The 17,890-nt window shown below is 42.5% G+C and overlaps 1 protein-coding gene across 1 annotated transcript; it reads right to left on the minus strand.

Annotated features, from left to right (window-relative positions):
- Positions 1 to 1,602: 1,602 nt before the first annotated feature.
- LOC137879662 (G-protein coupled receptor 22-like) lies at positions 1,603 to 17,227 on the minus strand. Its single transcript, XM_068720559.1, has 2 exons — positions 16,854 to 17,227; positions 1,603 to 5,363 (listed from the first exon to the last, which is right to left on the minus strand). The coding sequence occupies exon 2, from the start codon at positions 5,250 to 5,252 to the stop codon at positions 3,699 to 3,701; it is 1,554 nt and encodes a 517-aa protein (XP_068576660.1). The 5' UTR covers positions 5,253 to 5,363; positions 16,854 to 17,227; the 3' UTR covers positions 1,603 to 3,698.
- Positions 17,228 to 17,890: the final 663 nt, after the last annotated feature.

Genomic DNA, 17,890 nt, shown 5'->3' on the forward strand with positions numbered 1-17,890 from the left:
GTGTGTGTTCTGTGTGTGATCTGTGTGTGTTCTGTGTTTGATCTGTGTGTGATCTGTGTGTGTTCTGTGTGTGTTCTGTGTTCCGTGTGTGTTCTGTGTTTGATCTGTGTGTGTTTTGTGTGTGATCTGTGTGTGTTCTGTGTGTGTTCTGTGTTTGATCTGTGTGTGATCTGTGTGTGATCTGTGTGTGATCTGTGTGTGTTCTGTGTTCTGTGTTTGATCTGTGTGTGATCTGTGTGTGTGTTCTGTGTTCTGTGTGTTCTGTGTTTGATCTGTGTGTGTTTTGTGTGTGTTCTGTGTGTGTTCTGTGTGTGATCTGTGTGTGATCTGTGTGTGTGTTCTGTGTGTGTTCTGTGTGTGATCTGTGTGTGTTCTGTGTGTGATCTGTGTGTGATCTGTGTGTGTTCTGTGTATGATCTGTGTGTGTTCTGTGTGTGATCTGTGTGTGATCTGTGTGTGTTCTGTGTTTGATCTGTGTGTGTTCTGTGTGTGTTCTGTGTGTGTTCTGTGTTCTGTGTGTTCTGTGTGTGATCTGTGTGTGATCTGTGTGTGTTCTGTGTTTGATCTGTGTGTGATCTGTGTGTGTTCTGTGTGTGTTCTGTGTTCTGTGTGTTCTGTGTTTGATCTGTGTGTGATCTGTGTGTGTTCTGTGTTTGATCTGTGTGTGTTCTGTGTGTGTTCTGTGTTCTGTGTGTTCTGTGTGTGATCTGTGTGTGATCTGTGTGTGTTCTGTGTTTGATCTGTGTGTGATCTGTGTGTGTTCTGTGTGTGTTCTGTGTTCTGTGTGTTCTGTGTTTGATCTGTGTGTGATCTGTGTGTGTTCTGTGTGTGTTCTGTGTTCTGTGTGTTCTGTGTTTGATCTGTGTGTGTTTTGTGTGTGTTCTGTGTTCGATCTTGACTTCACTAAAATAAATGTCCAAATGGCTAATTGTTTTTTCATCATTTAAATGTTATATGACTTTAACCAAATATCAAAATCATCAAAAGTAGCAGCAGTTTCCTGATGTTCTGGCTAGCTTTAAGTGCTGCTGAGTTGCTTTGCCCTGCAGGCTTCATCCCACATGGATGACCTTCTTTTTCCCATACTGCAGAGGTCTGTATCACCTTACTCCCACGCAACGCAGAGCCCACGCAAAGTTTTCAAACAGCATGCCGGTAGCTTTTCAACTAAATGCGTACAGTATAGCTCATTGTGAGGAGCAGGGCACGAACACTGGCAGGTACTGGAGGTGCTCGTGCCTACCCGTTGTGAGCGCGGATGCACCCACTTGAAATAGGATTCAACAGAAGGATGGCTTCTCATCAGAAAGTATGAAACCGGTTCAACAGTGGAGTTTAATTTCACCATGCCAACAGTAACAAGACAATGCTAAAATTAACATACAAATCGCACCACCTACTCATTTTATTATTGGCTGCTTTCTGATTGTTCTAAATGCACAAACAGTGTATCATATGCAGCATGCCAACCCTGCCCAACACAGACCACAGAGAATAGCAATACATATTGAACACAAGCATATCTTTATTTATTGCAACAATCCAAGAGGACATGGCGTTCTTTGGCTCAGCCGTATATCACCGCGTGTGTCCCTTCTGGTAACAAGGGAATAATCATGTGAGCTATAAGGACAGTGGTGTACATTGTCCTCATGCTGTTCTCCTCACAGCAGGTCGTAAGGGGGAAAAACAGTTGTGACAGCTCCACCCAAGGCCAGGGCTGTATAAACAGAAACATTGGTTGTATTGTATACTTTGTATAATTTTTCAGTAGTCTACCTCTTTGGCATTCAACAAACTCACAGCAGGCAGCATACATGAATTCATACAGTCGTGAGCACAGGAGGAAAAAAAAAAGCAGCAAATCCAGACCTCAGTATTTCATATTTATTGATATAATTCAACATTGCATGGTGATACATTCACATAAGAACACCACCATGAAGAAAACCTATATAAAGATAGCATATTCTTGCTGTACATACAATATAATATATAATTTTTCATGTGTTTACATTCAAGAATGCATTGTGTGTGTGTGTGTGTGTGTGTGTGTGTGTGTGTGTGAGATAAATCACGTGGCCTCAGTGTGAGTACAGCATCAGAGCAGTGAGCAGTGAACACACACACACACACACACACACACACACACACACACACACACAAGTCCTATTAAGAATCCTACAGTCTGTCAGCGCTCGGCTGCAGTGACTCTCTGTTACTCTGTTGTGTTGCTGTACACTAAGGTTGAGTTGACCCCACGGGACCACATGTTTGGACGAGCCAGCTGCAACTGAACCACTCCTCTAAATCTATAATCACATACAGTCTAAGTGACTTGTATTGTAGATTTCACATGAAATACGTTTTAATCTGCTCAGTATTTACAACATGTACATAAATGGTATTTCAAAAGAGAACTGCATGCTTTTAGCATGCCGAAACCCCAAAATGGAGACCCATAATTATAATGCAATTCAAAACAACAGACCGACAAGGAAAACTACTTTTCTTAAGGCTCTAAGTATTCAGCTTTTGTTGAGAATGTTTCAGAGAGGTGTTGATTAAACTCTATGGTTATTTTTTAGATTATCGATTTTGGTGATGAGACTACATTATATTGAAAGGTCACCTGTCGATTTCACGGTGTCATCTTGACTAGCTAATTCAGCACAACCAGTTGAATTTACCCATAAGTCTGTCAACATTTAATACAATAAAATAGATTTCTTTTTCACTATTTAGAGGACTAGCTAGACATTTTGGGAAAGAGGCTTATTGACTTTTTTGCCGAGAGTTAGATGAGAAGTTTGTAAGCACTCTCTTGTGTAACAGTAGTATCAATCTTCTCATCTAATTCTCTGCAAGAAAGCCAATAAGCCTATTTCCCAAAATGTTAAACTATGACTTCAATCAATGTACCTACCTGCTCCAAGCAGTATATGCAAAACATCAATAAGACATTACACCATTCGATACAAAGTTTGGAGCAAAAGAGCTGCATTTATACAAAAGAGCTTTGCAAGATTTCTTGTAAACACTGTAACATTGACCGTGTAATAACTGCTTTAAGCAAAACTGAATTTTATTATAAACCCTGGCACATTTACATCTTATCCTCATATCATCCCTGTGTCTTGCTTGTAGATATCCAACATGTTCCCCTTTGAGTTCAGAATAGACATCATACCATCAGAGCCGAACTAAGACAGAGACAATGTCAAACACATTCAAAGAGTTTTTTGAGTATTTATTTGTTCAAAGTGTATCAAATCTTTATTTTTAAAGCTGCCTTGGAGCATTAGAGTGGGTGGCAGACTAGATCATCTGCTAGCTAAACACATTCTTTGGAACGGTTAGGTAAGCACCACTAGGAGACCGCTCTATCATACAACTGCATATGTAAACAGACTTCACCATTTGACAGAGTGCAAATTATATACATTTGTGAGTGTGTTCTGTTGAATGATTTTCTTCAGCCGCAGAGGCTGTGTTTCCGACAGCATCCGGCTGTCCCTGCTGTGAATGTTAGCTGTCTTTAGCATGGGCTTGGTGGTTACATTAAAACATCTCCCAGAGTTGGAAATGTGTTTATTTCTTTCACTGGCTTCACACACCAGTGAGTTTAATAACAGAACACACCTGTGACTCTATTTTTAATTACTACTAATAACTAGCCTGGCCCATGAGTGTCAGTCTCACAGGACCTCTGCCAGGCAGCGGTCAGTACCTTCGCTTGCTTCCAGCCGCACCTGCCGGCTGGTTTTTCTGTTCTCCACCCAGGAGTTGTGTATGACGGTGCCCCCTGGTGAAGGGTCTACCTGGAGCAGGGACACCACCCTCTTCTTGACCTTAGTACGGAGGGCACGCCGCAGCTTCTGTCGGGTGAAGGCGTAGAGCAGAGGGTGGGAGACGGTGGTGCCGTACGACAGGGCCAAGAACCAGAGGCGTAGGCTAACCAAGGCGTCGCTGGGGCCTATACCCAAGATTAGCATGTTGGTCACAGAGAGGGGAGCCCAACAGCACAGGAACGTGGTGATAATAATGAGGGACATCCTGAACACCCGCCTCTGTCGCTCTCGCCGATCCCTGTGTCGCCGCACTGCCCTCCTCAGGGCAATGATGGCAGACACGGAAGCCTGGACACCCATGGTGGTGGGCATGGCGGTCGCAGCGCCTGTGTCAGAGGTCACGAGGGGGGCGGAGGACAGGGCAGGGGGGGAGGTGGCTGTGGGAGTGGGGGAGGGGGAAGGAATGAGGGGAGGGTGGCAGAGTTGTTTGGTACCATCTGCGGTGCACTGCTCCCCTCCTACCTGCCCGCCGTCGTTCATCCTGAGCCCCGCCTTCGGTTTTGTCTGTCTCTTGTGGGGCCCCTCCTGCCCCCTGCCGGAAGGGCCCCTGAACCGCGGGCCCTTCTTCATGTGGGAGCCAATGCGGATGTTTAAAGCCCTCAGTATTCTGGAGTAGGTGAAGAGCATGACTGCCACCGTGGTGAAGAAGATGGGTACCTGCAGGATAAGATGGTAGTACATAGCCAGACCTGTGTGGAAGCCCTGCCCACCGACACACAGCAGTGTCTGGTTACGCCACGCTGGCGCCACTGCGGCACTGATACCATGCGAGGACAACGACAAGGGTGTCACCTGCCCTCTCTCCTCTGCTCCTTCTCCACTGGACCACTGCACCTCCAAGAACGGGATGAAAAACACAGCTACCGAGGTGATCCAAACAGCGGCCAGAAGCAGCGTTGCTCTACGTGTGGTCAGCAGCCTGTTGGCCGGCCGCACTGAGATGTCATATCGGTCCAAGCTGATGACCAGGATGTTGATGGCCGTGGCTATGCTGGCAAAGGTGACGCCGGCCTCATGGAAGCAGCAGAGCAGGGCCATGTTTGGTCCTGGAGGCAGCAGCACAACCATCAGAGTGAGGGGCAGACACAGCACACACACCGCCACATCCAGCACATGCAGATTCACAGTCACCATATTGCTCACCGAGTCCACTAAATTGGATTGAGAGCAGTAGAGCACCAGCACCGTCAGGTTGCTGCTGAAACCCAACACCAGCTCCAGCATGAGGAAGGAGGTGAGCGACACCTGAAAGCCCAGCGAGTATGGTGTGTACCAGGACGCCGGGCCGCTGGCCAAGCCCCCCCCTCCCTGCTCCTGAAGGAGTCCCATTCCCTCCAGGCCGGCCACCGTCCCAACCCAGTCAGTCGTGGCTGGGCCTGAGGTGTAGCTGTCCGTCTCCATGACGACCTCTCAGCCCTCATATATTGTATTTGTCATGCAGTTGATGAGCTCCCATGATGCACCCGACTGAGCCTCCATGATGCAGCGATGAATAACAGCTTGATGACAGCGCTGCGGAGACAGAAACACAATTCATACAGATGAAAAATTAACGGGGGAGGAAAAAAATAAAAACATTTTCTCTCTCATAGCAAGTCAGACATCTCAACATTACCTAGGATAGAAAAGTTATAACACAGAGATCATAACAGACATTGTCTACCTACCTACCTACCTACGATCAATTGTTATAAATAAGCATATATCATTCCCAGCGTCTGCAGATTGAACAGGTGCATTATGCATCAGGCCAGCCTTCAATCTGTCTCCTTCCAGTATCTCTGATTACCGTTTTGGCTCAGCCACAGCCTGAGACCTGCACACAAGCTGTCAGAACCTCAGGCCGCTACAACAGACCATCGCTAATGTGTACTGGAGCTCTTGGGAGTGGGCATTTGAATCAAGATAAGTAATCAGACCAATCACTTGCCCTCTTAGTGGATCAGTAAAAACAAAGTGTTCAAAGAATTGTCTATAACATGACTGAATTGAATTGTCAAAAACTCTTCACAACTTCTAAACTTTCTTTCGTCATTTGAGCCATCACATGCAAAATGAGACATTCAATTATCAAAATCTGTCAGTCATACTTGTGTATTCCATAAACATTAATATTATATCGTTATTACACAATACGTTACATGTAAAACATTGCTAAACAAATAGATTTACTGTGTACGTACAAATGTGCATATCCTTTTTCTGTGTACTACAGTATTGTCTTTTCGCAGTGAACTTTTACCTACATTCTTGAAGAATGTCAGTTTGCTGCTTACTGTACCATAGAAGAATGATTCTTCTATGGTACAGTAAGCAGTCAGTGCTAATAAAGAGAGTTTAGTACATAAGAAACCTTTCCAGGGATGACTGAAAAAACTGTTTTTGACCAGTACGACTCACACGATGACAAAACAACTTTTCATTTTAAGGAAATGTTTTGGGTGAGTTACTACTTTTTGCAGACATGCAATAGAGACCGTTTTAAAAAATGAGCCAAAGTGATTGAGAAAAACCTCAGTGTTGAAAGGTTTCCGTTAAACTGACAACCACTTAATTAAAATGTAATTTAGTATCAGTGTTCCATCTAATTCACTGAAATATACTGTGGAAGGAGGTCAAGGAAAAGCTGCCTAAAAAAACAAAAGGTAAACATCAATCCTGAAGCAGATTTCAGGGAGATGCATGTGATTAAAACACAAGAACAGTAAGTTGGCATTTGTAACTACAGTTACAACCAAAACAACTAATTCAATCTCTATTGAAGCACATTTAACACATTAAAAGAATTGCTCTTCTTTGTCTTCATATGTCCACCAGCACTTCTAAAGCTCACTAACATGCATGTTGTTTGTTCAATAAGAAAAAAAAATGTTGATGTGATTTTAAGGGGAGTTACTGTACATGCTGTAAATGTTTTTTGACAAACAACAATGTATCCGTTTGCCAAGCACAAAGCCTATTGTATGTGCAACACCTCCGCTGGTTGACCAACAAAATCACTGTAGCAACAGTTACTGGTCAAGCAATAGCTACACCCACACATCTCTAAGTATGTGTATGTCTATGTGATTATTTATGTAATTTTGACGTACTTCAGACAAAATCACCTTATGACTCCAGCTTTATACATATTGCACAAACATTTCTTTAAAATAACTTCTTATTAGGATGCATGATCAATGTATGATGATAGTGGTTTCAGTCACTACATTTAAACATTTGGACCTTGGTGGGGATTTTAAAAAAACGTTTAAATAAATTGCAGGTTCATTCCCATAATTCCCATCTTGAAGAACACGCAGTTGATTAGGCAGGAGGCCACTGATTGCACCTGTGGGAAATCACTTGAATGAATCCAATCACAGAAATCATCAAGAGGTGAAAATCACAAACGCAACGTTAAAACATTCGCTGATGACCCGAAAAAGTCGAAAGCACAGGAAACAAACAAACAAACACGAAAGATCAACTGTCGACTATCAACTGCTGGAAACAAGACATTTGGTTTATCGATGGACTCATTTTCTCTCAGTTTCTGTTGCCACGGCAACTACACTACAAGAGCCTAGATTAATGAGGGCACAGGTGTGATCGCATTGAAGTGTGTGACGTGTGACACCGAGCTCTTTGGTGATGCAACGCTAGTGACAGAGAGACGGTAGAGTAGTAGAGTTAAAACATCAACTACAAAAGCATGTTACATTCCCACGGAAAAGATAAGGGAGACAAAAACTAATTCCCTGGTGCTCAGTCTGCCTTTTCTGTTGACTTTCATGTGTTCCTCTTCTCCCTGGGCATTGTAAACAGCAGAATGGGGGAGGAAATGGAAGTCCCCTAAGATCAACTGCAAAATAGTATCAGCAAATTACACACTTTGCCACAGCACTGTTTCTACAGCACTGTTTAAGCAAGTGAGGAAGCAGATTCGTGGTTTAGTTAAAACTGTGACAGATATCTCATGGAGATGTAAGGAGAAATGAAAGGAGGGATACTGAGGAAAGTAAAGTGAGAAACAGCCAGAGAAAAAATTGAACGTGTGCATGAGCGCAGCCCTGCAGCCACTCTGCTTGACCCACGTTCCAGCTGGTCCGTTCGTGAGCAGACTGTCTGATTTCCCCCAGAGGCTGGAATTGGTAGAGAGGTGGGGGGGGGACATGGGATTTGGAAAGTAGTGGATTCTTGTTCAAAAGAGGGCATGCATCACCTGGAAGTAGGACATCTGAAATGCCTGCTACAGAGCTGAGACAGATTACAGAAAATGTAAGAGAAGGAAGTAGAAAAGAAGGGCGAGCCAGGATCACTGGTAAACAAGATGTCCCAGGGCGCTGGTTTCCTGGTCGCCTCCAGTACCCAACGGGCTGCTTCTGTCCCAAAAGGCTCCACTTATGATTGCCTGAGTGAAAAGCATGATGACTGCCTGGGTTAGATGCTTAGCACAAGAAAAAGCAATCTGGTCATTGAATGGCACAGGAGCTGATGGGGACTGGACCTCTATACGATACTCAGGTTTTCCTGTAATCTAGGGAGTGATGGTTTGGCTGTGCTGAGTTTGTACGTTCTATTTTTAGGGAGTATTGGTGTGATTTTTTAACAGTATTTTTTTTTATAAGGGTATGTTTTCTACTTCTGTTTCATCACTGTGTATTACAAGGTTGAGTTGCATAAAGCATTCATGTGAAGCAGAAGTGTGAAAAATCAATCAACCAGACCCTGCTCTAATCCAACGTGCCTCATGTCTGACCCTGGAGAGTGCTGTGCTGTTTCACGCTGTTCTTCATCCACAAGATGGTTATTCAGAATGGTCTCCCTCTTTGAAAAACCCGACCCAGAGTCAATCTCTGGGTTGGTTCGCGTTAGGTCTTGTACAGCGTTTTTGTATTTACGAATCCCCTCGCCCGCCCACCCCTCCTGCTAACTAATGTAAGCCAGAGGCAGTCAAGTGTGAAAAACCAGGCGCTGGTCTTAAGATGGCTTCCTAATTATGTCGCCTGCGAGTGGAAGATGTTCAACAGGGAGTTGCCCAGGTGACCATGTGTGTGAGTGTGAGTGTGAGTGTGTGAGTGTGTGTGTGTGTGTGTGTGTGTGTGTGTGTGTGTGTGTGTGTGTGACCATTATCTGGCTTTGCACTTAGATCCTAACATACTGAGAACCAGGAAAAGATCACATCAAGGAACTTGCAGTGAAGTCGAATGTGAAAGCAATGACACTATATTTGTAAAATGTAATGTCAGGTGATGATGTTGAGAACCATGAAGTCATGTGATTTGTGAAGACCCCCTAACACATTTCATTGTTTGACAATACATTAATGTTAACCTTGGTCATATCTGGCTTCAGTTGATGCCTGATATTTTCAGTGCAAAATGCAGAAATGTGCATATTAATTTCATTCTTCAAAGCTTTTGACGTCACATCTGGGTCCTAATCCCTTATCCTGTGTTTTTGATTGTGTGTCTCTCCATTTGATTTGATCTCATTTCAGTTCTATTTATATGTAAAGACTTACAATGTGTAATATGTTATTTTGTATGCAACCCGTTTGTGAAAGCTTGTTTTGTTGCTTTGGGATTTTGTTTTAATGCCATCGTTCTTCAGAATAATCAAGTAGAACATTAAAACATTTCAGCAATTCAGGAGCAAAATAGTAGACATCACCAATTTCCATCTAATTTCTTAATTTGCATCTCCCAAACAGTCAGACGTGAATGTAACAATTTAAAGCTGGTCGCTAGGGATTGTATTGTATTGTAATTCTGGGCAATACAGGTTCAGGAAAAAGGAAACAAAAATGTAAATTACAACGCTTCATGACAAAACAAGCAGAGACTGATCTAATAAGAATTTTTCATTTTAAGAGTAAAAGCCTCAGCAGGGGGGTTAATTCACAAACTGGTGCACCACATCCACGGCTGCCACTACACAGATCTAAGTGACGCCCTACAACGTTTTCCTCTTCTGTGTAGGAAGCCCGAAACTACGTATGTGACATGAGACTGTATAACATGTATAATTGAACAGCTAGTCACACCAGCCATCCCCAGGAGCAGCAGCATAAAGATTAAACGACAGGGAAGATAATCTTGCTATTCATGTGAGACAAGCTGATGTAACAGGTTGTCAAACTGATATATAGTGAAAAAGACTTGCAGAGGAAAGGCACATGAATAGTAATGTAGGAATGTTGGAGTAGTAATGTCTTTTATTTTATGGGAATACAGTGATATTATATTATTATTTTCATCAACCACACAAAAAAAGATCATGATTTAATCAAATACAGCAACAGTGTGCTAACACTGTGTGATTACTGTTAGATTTATAATAGTATGTATAATATATCTGTATAATGTTTATACACATATATATATATATATATATATATATATATATATATATATACATATATATATATATATATATATATATATATACATATATATATATATATATATATATATATATATATATATATATATATAGTTTTTTTGTGCATTCAAAAGCGGCCCAAATCAGATTTATTTTTTTTTGTACATACAGTATGACTAAGATCAGTTTTTGTTTTTTTTAAACTACACGTCACATGGAATCTGATCTTTTCAGTTCAAGTCTGATTTCTTGCAATAGTACCTCAGTCTGAACACTCATATCGGAATTGATCACATCAAATTCCCACCACTACTGGCTCCCACTCTGCATCCACACACACCTACGTACAGAAGAAGCATCTATTGCTTCACAAAAAGCCATAATTAAAAAATGTGGCCCTCTTTCTCTCCATCCTCATCATCATCTGCTCACAAATTCACTGGCCTCCATACAGGTCAACTTGTTAATGTCAGCGTAAACGCTAAATTTAGTGGCCTCCATGTTTACTTCCGAACGACTGCGTGTGATGACTTTGTTATTATACCTCTCTGCTACGCTAGCTTCTGAAGGTATACTGAAGGTAAACGCATGCTGCTTTTGCCTTTGTAACAGTGAATAAAGACCTACTTTACAGGAACACTGTTGTTCCTAAATTTCACTGTCTTCTGTCTCGATCATCAGGTGATGTGGTGGTTCACTTTTAAACTGCGATCTGTAGCTTTAGCTTCTATCTTCATCTTTATAACCCACCTTCACTGTTGAATCAGTTTGACATCCTGGAAATATATTTTTGTGTTTCCAACAATTTGATACTGTTTATTCAGTGAGTGCAGTTAGTGACAGTGTGGACTCCATGGTAGCTCTGACACCTTGACGGAGCAGCAGCGGGCGGCGGGGCTTAGCAAAGGCCCAATTCCTAACCAGATTTGATCAATAATTCAGAATTGAACACAAAGGCTTGCTGTGTGAACGTAGCCTTAGTTTATCATGTTAGCATGCTAACATAAATTGCTGGTGTCATGTCATTAAGCTATCTACATATTCATCAGTAAAGCATATCCACATATTTCTCTTCACATAACACATGGGAGTTCACATGAACTCTATAAACATCACAGATTTATAGCAGTTAGAAGTAAATCAGTTTAACCTCATTAAAATGCAAACTTATGCAGCAAGGTGACTGAAGATCTAATCACTTCAACTCAAACGAGGGAAGCTGTGAGGAAAGTATAACATTTTTATCATGTACAGTTTCATACACTGTACGACGCTCCGGTGGTAGGACAGAACAAAGGCAATATTCAGGGTATTTATTCTAATGGATGTATAATGACACTGTAGGCCCATTACAGAACACGCACTACAATAGAAGACTTTCCATCACAATGTGTAGTAGAAAGATGTTGTCTACTTCAGGTTCTTGAAATTAAGCTGACCACCACAAAGCAGAATTTTAACCAGACTTTACTTAGGACAAAGCACACACAACTATAGAAAAGGACAGCATTCAAGTCTGAGAGTCTGCAGCGAGAGGGGGTGAGTAACGACAAAACAGAGAGGCTGGAGTTAACACGAGGAACATACACTGTGCACTCCTACTATGCATTAAACACCCACCAGCATTTGTGTGTGCGCACAAGTGTAAAAAGACTCCCTATTGAGACGTCAAGCTGTTATTTGAACACTCTCTTCAGTCACCGCGTCATGATGGAGGCAAACGGTCTAGTCAGAGCAAAACACTGGCAGGCCACTGCTCATCCTCAGCACAGTCGGCCTGGGAGAGAAACGCACGTCTTTAAATTTGTACACACACACACACACACACACACCCGCACAAACAGTTGTACAACAGGACACCTGCTGAGTATAAGTGGTCTTGTAGCGGTAGATGAATACAGAGAGGATGAAAGTCTCATCTGGAGCAGCGCTGGAGTGTTTTCCAGTGTAGTAAATGTTAGGGATTATTTTCTCTGCCAGTAGATGAAATGTTAAACAAATACGAATTGAATAGAGATTTCCCCACTGAATCTGACTTAGCTGGTTGTCTGCCTTTAACCCGCCAGCTCTTTGAGGCATAACTCCAAGCTTCAAATGTGAGGACGAATACTACAGTGACATTACGTTCACCGTTTTCAAGATTAGTATCATCATGGAAAGAGTCGTGACCATTCTAAATGCAAATAAATAGTTCTACACTGCCAATATGTCCATTTAATGCATGGTTATGGACACATAGCGGGAAGCGGGCTTGCACATAATTGTGAGGCTCTACTGGGACTGAGACAACATAGAACAGAACAATCCTGGGAGCTTTCAACCATATCACTCACTTCAACAGATGTATCTCCATGACAACTTAACCATCCACTGATGATCATGTGATGCGGTTTAAAGCACCAGTAAAAGCCATTATGGTCCTTCAGTTAAAATTGCTTCATCCAATACTATATCCAATGTCAGGAATTAACTTTGAAGCTTATCTATGAGGACGAATGTGTGAACATAGTTGTATTATAGTGTCTGGTGTTGGATTGCTTTGTAGTGTGAAATGTGAGTGTATTGTATGGCATCAGACATTACAGCCTTCAAAAAGGTTCGATCAACTCCTATCAGGGTGAAAATGGAAGATTTTAACCATCAGGTTGTAATACACTGCTAAAAAAAATGAAGGGAACACTTAATCATCACAGTAAAACACCAAGTCGATTAAACTTCTGGGATATCGATCTGTCCAGTTAGGAAGCGTTAGCGATTGTGAATCAATTTCACCTGCTTTCTTGCAAATGAAGGAGACAACAGTTGGAGAGGAGAGGCAACAGGAAGACAACCCACAATAAGCGTTTGGTTTTGCAGGTGTTGGCCACAGACCATTTCTCTTTCCTTATTCTTCTCGGCTGATTTTGCTCTAGTTTTGCATTTTGCCAGTGCCCTTGTCACTACTGGTGGCATGAGGCGGTACCTGCAGTTCATTCAGGTAGTCCAGCTCCTCCAGGATGGCGCATCCATACGAGTTGTCGCAAGAAGGTTTGCCGTGTCTCCCAGCACAGTCTCAAGATCATGGAGGAGATACCAGGAGACGAGCCATTACATGAGGAGAGCTGGACAGGGCCATAGAAGGGCAACAACCCAGCAGATGGATCAGTATCTGCTCCAACATGACCTCCAGTGGGGCTACTCATGTGCATGTTTCTGACCGAACTGTCAGAAATAGACTCCATGAGGGTGGCATGCGGGCTCGATATCCTCTAGTGGGACCTGTGCTCACAGGCCACCACTGTGCAGCTCAATTGGCATCTGCCAGAGAACATCAGAATTGACAGATTCGCCATTGGCGCCCCTGTTCTCTTCGCAGATGAGAGCAGGTTCACAATTAGGACATGTGACAGACGTGAGACATGGAGACGCCGTGGCGAACGTTATACTGCCTGCAACATCGTCTAGCATGACCAGTTTTGCGGTGGGACAGTAATCTGGGGAGGCATATCCTTGGAGGGTCGCTAAATCTCCATGTGCTACCCAATGGTGCCCTGACTGCTGTCAGATATGTATCAATGCGCCAAGTAGCACTACAGCGTCCAGGAGCTCACTGATGCCCTGATCCAGGTCTGGGAGGAGATCCCCCAGGACACCATTCGCCGTTTAATTAATAGCATGCCCAGACGTTGTCTCAGGAGTGCATACAGGCACGTGGGGGGCCATACACACTACTGAGCCACATTATCGTGTATTGAGTTGTTGTGATGAAAGTTGGATCAGTCGTGATTTCTATTTTTCACTATGATTTTGAATCCAGCCATCAAGGGGTTAATGATTTTGGTTTCCATTGACCATTCATACATCATTTTGTTCTCGATAAATTACACAATGAAGATATCAATAAAGATTTTCAACTTGAATTTTTCGTTCCTCGAGAGCCGATGTGTGATTTAAGTGTTCTTAATGTTTTTATATACACCAGAGCTGTTTTATTATTGCATTAAATTGTAGTGGTGTTGAGTTGTTTGTTAGAGGCCTATCACACCATGATATGTGGGGTGTTTTCTTTTTCTAGGGGCCTAAATACATTGAAATTCAGGCAGGTGTTAAAGTAACATGTATGAAAAACAACGGGAAATCAGTGCTAATTTTAGCTAGCTAAGCTATGTCAAATAACGACGGTTTGAGACGCCTCTCGGCGTCTGATATTGACGCACAAGGGGAGCATCAGTAAAGTTTAGAATTTCTCCACAAAAAGTGAGGAGAATTCAAGTTACTGTTTGACTTGATTAGGCTCTTCAAAATATTAAAAACTTTGTTCAATGAAAAAATAAGTTGCCAGTTCTAGACAATACAACACTGTCTCATGATCAACACAAACAAATACACACAAACTACGTCAGAACACTCTTAACCGTCACTGATATGGTCAGGGTCAGGAATCTGCTTCACTCTGAGTGGTTTACTGACCCTCTGTCCAGGGTTTTTACTGCCCTTAACTGTGGCTGTTGTTAAAGCATCCAGACTTCCAATGCAGCAATCCAATAATCATTTCGGTCCAAGTCATAAATATTTTGGCTCATTTCATAATGGAGCTGAGGAGCAGCTGGAAAAAGCCAGCAGGACGGCATGAAATATGGAGAAATACAGAGAGTGCTTTTAGGGAAAATATGAGGGGGAGTAAAATCAAGCAAAAACCTCAGCTTCTTCAGCAGGAGACTCATTTTTAATGTATGTATCTCTTTGAGTGACCCCTGAGGAGAAATCTGAGAGTAACTTGAACACTCAGTGAGTGCACCTATCGCCATTTCAGTCAAAATACACTACAAATCCATTATGCAGACATATTCTCCAAATGTCGGGCAATTCAGGTTTGAGCAAAGCATCCAGGCTCTCACTGAGGACCTTTGTGTTGTCCTGTTACCTGAATTATTTATTGCCAAGCTGAAATATGGACCTAAATAACCAACCATTGAAAAACCTAAGCTTGGGGAAAAAGCAGAGAGAAGGAAAGTGGGGGAAAAGAAGAAATGGGAGACAAGAGAAAAAAAAGGGTGTTGCTACTGACAGATGACAGATGCTGAACAGAAAGCCACATGGTGAAATACGAGGAGGTTACTTAGCTGCAGAAGGAGTCAATTAGAAGACAATTTAATAATTTGTGTGTGAGACAGAGAGGGGAGGGTGATGTATTGGCACACAGGCAGACACACTCCCTGTCTTCATGTGTCCAGCGGGACTTGGTTTTCCTCCTTCATGTTCACAATCAAAGCCGTCCACAGCCTTACTGGCCTATCTAACCCCAAAGGCATTACCAAACACCATTAATACTCAAACAATGTAACAATAACTGTCATTATCAATGTCATTATTTTCTCAATGAATCATTTGGATAAAAAAAGTCAGAAAATAGTAAAAAATGCCAGTCACTATTTCTCAGAACCCAAAGTGAAGACTATTAATTGCTTGTTTTTGCCGACCAACAGTCCAAAACCAAAAAAGTTATCCAAAATAAGAGTAAGAAAACCAGTAAATAATTACAGTTGATAAACTTGAACCAGATAAATCATTGATCGACAGGTTGATTGAACTTGAAAACCACATTTTGGATTAAATAAATCAAGACGGACCTGGAGGAAACAAAATCGTTTGAGTTTACCTTAAAATGTTTCAGATTAAGGTAAAGTCCTCAGCGCAATTGTAGTAACTTTAAAGAAACTGAATAGTTTAACAGACTAATTAATGGCAAGTACTAACTTCAGTTCATCACTCTCACTTTCAATTAATCCTTAAGGTTTAATTATACCTTATTTCATGTAAGTTGTTATTGTTGATTCTTCCTAAGGATGGACAGATAGACCTATCAACAAACGGATCCTGACGGGAAGTGAGAATCGATGACGAGAGGTTTAAGACATTTTAAAGATATTTTAAGTGATATTTGGCCCCTGGGCCGTTGGCACACACAACAAAATGCAAAAAAAAAACATCGCAAACACCATCCAAACAGAGAACCACGCTTTGACGGTATGCATGGTGAGATGTTTCCAGCGGACTGCATTGAGGAGGACTCCCTCGGGAGCGTGGGAGAAATACAGCCTCAGTGCCCGTAACTGTGTCAAGCACCTACTCCCACATACAGCCCGTGGGTTCGAATAAAACCCGGATTCCTCTGCTAAATCGATATTTCGTGGAGCGCTTTGTGCCAAACAGCACACAGGGCGGTGTGCTGTGCACTGCACGGGAGGAATGCAAGCAGCCTATCCATCTTACCATCAAATATGCACAGAGAGTTTGACATAATATGCATTACCATATAGTGTTTACAGTTTGTAGGGATTTTGTAAAATAGCCACACGAACGGTTATGGAGTAAAATACGCTGCGTAAAAGTTCAACTAACCTATAAGGGAAAAGTTAAAAAAGGGCGTTTTAACGTTTGAAATTAAAGCACACGTTACTATTATAGAAAATGATTCAATGGACTGAAGTTATTGTTGGACTGGATCGGTCGGAGCTGCCTGCCAACTGTTTACCAAGCGGATGCGCAATTTTACACTAAAATGTCTTTATCGGACAAACGGCTGCACCGACAAAATATACATCGCAGAATAAAAAAACCAACACTTGGATTATTGAGCAAAACTTGCACTCTTACCTCTTTGAGTTGGAGCCGTGCGCTCAGCGATTCATGTCCGCAACATGTGTGTTGATGGGAAGCGTCCCTTATGTCCTGTGGGGCCAACAGTTGAGTACCTCTCTGCGGAGCAGCCGAGCACATGCTCAGCGGCAGCAACAGCTCCACCAGGGGCCACTGGCAACAACACAGCTCAGTGGGACGGAAGGACGGACGGCCGTCCGCAGGAAGCGCTCCTGCTGGATCCACAGAGGACGCTGCTGCCAGGATGACTTCAGCTGAGTGAGGGAGGAGGGAGGAGGCATCTACTACCGAGGACATTCAGATCGAAGGTTTAAAAACTCCGAACCTGTCTGTGCTTTGATGCTGGTAGAAACGTAAAGCACTAAATGAACTGTCACATTATTAAATGCGTATGTGACAAAAAAGAAGATATGATATCTTTGTGGCTTCACAGGGAGCTGCACAAAAACGGATAAATTGCCTCAAGTGACGTCACTTGAGGCAATTTATCCGTTCAGTGATTGGGGCTGAAGACTATAGTCTTGATGCTGACACGTTATTTTAATTGTCACAGCACACCTACATAAAATGAAATCTGACATTTGCATTCAAACTATCCGAAGCATTTTTAGGAGCGGTGAGCTGCTGTGAAAGATTTGCGGCGGCTCACTCAAGATCACCTCGAGAGCCAAGTTCTAACCACCGACTTTATGATTAAAGCACATTCTGCTCGACCCACTGAGCCACAGCAGTGCCAAAAATCTAAAGCTGTCGAGATTCAAAGAAGTGAGTTCACTGTAGCCCACTCATCAGCTTTGCCTAAGGCTACATTAGCTGCTGCCTAACTCATACTGACAGTCGGCAGTTGAGTTCCAGTGTGAGTAGGGCAGGCGCCAGGTTTTGACAAGGACAAAGAATGTATGAAAGTTAAAAAAAAAAAATGTATTAGATAAAAAGCAAAACTCTGGTTCTGCTGCATCATGTTTTAATTGCCCATCATGAGTAACATTGTCAGGACTGCGATTGTAAAGCAGTGTAACTCATTTTAAATGTTT

This window comes from Cebidichthys violaceus, unplaced genomic scaffold, assembly GCF_023349555.1.
Source record: "Cebidichthys violaceus isolate CVI_PGR_0920_01 unplaced genomic scaffold, fCebVio1.0.p SCAF_25, whole genome shotgun sequence".
In the NCBI taxonomy this organism is placed as follows: domain Eukaryota; kingdom Metazoa; phylum Chordata; class Actinopteri; order Perciformes; family Stichaeidae; genus Cebidichthys; species Cebidichthys violaceus.

Bases quoted from the DNA above. Each gene is read 5' to 3' on its own strand.
- LOC137879662 (XM_068720559.1), bottom strand. From the start codon at position 5,252: ATGGAGACGGACAGCTACACCTCAGGCCCAGCCACGACTGACTGGGTT.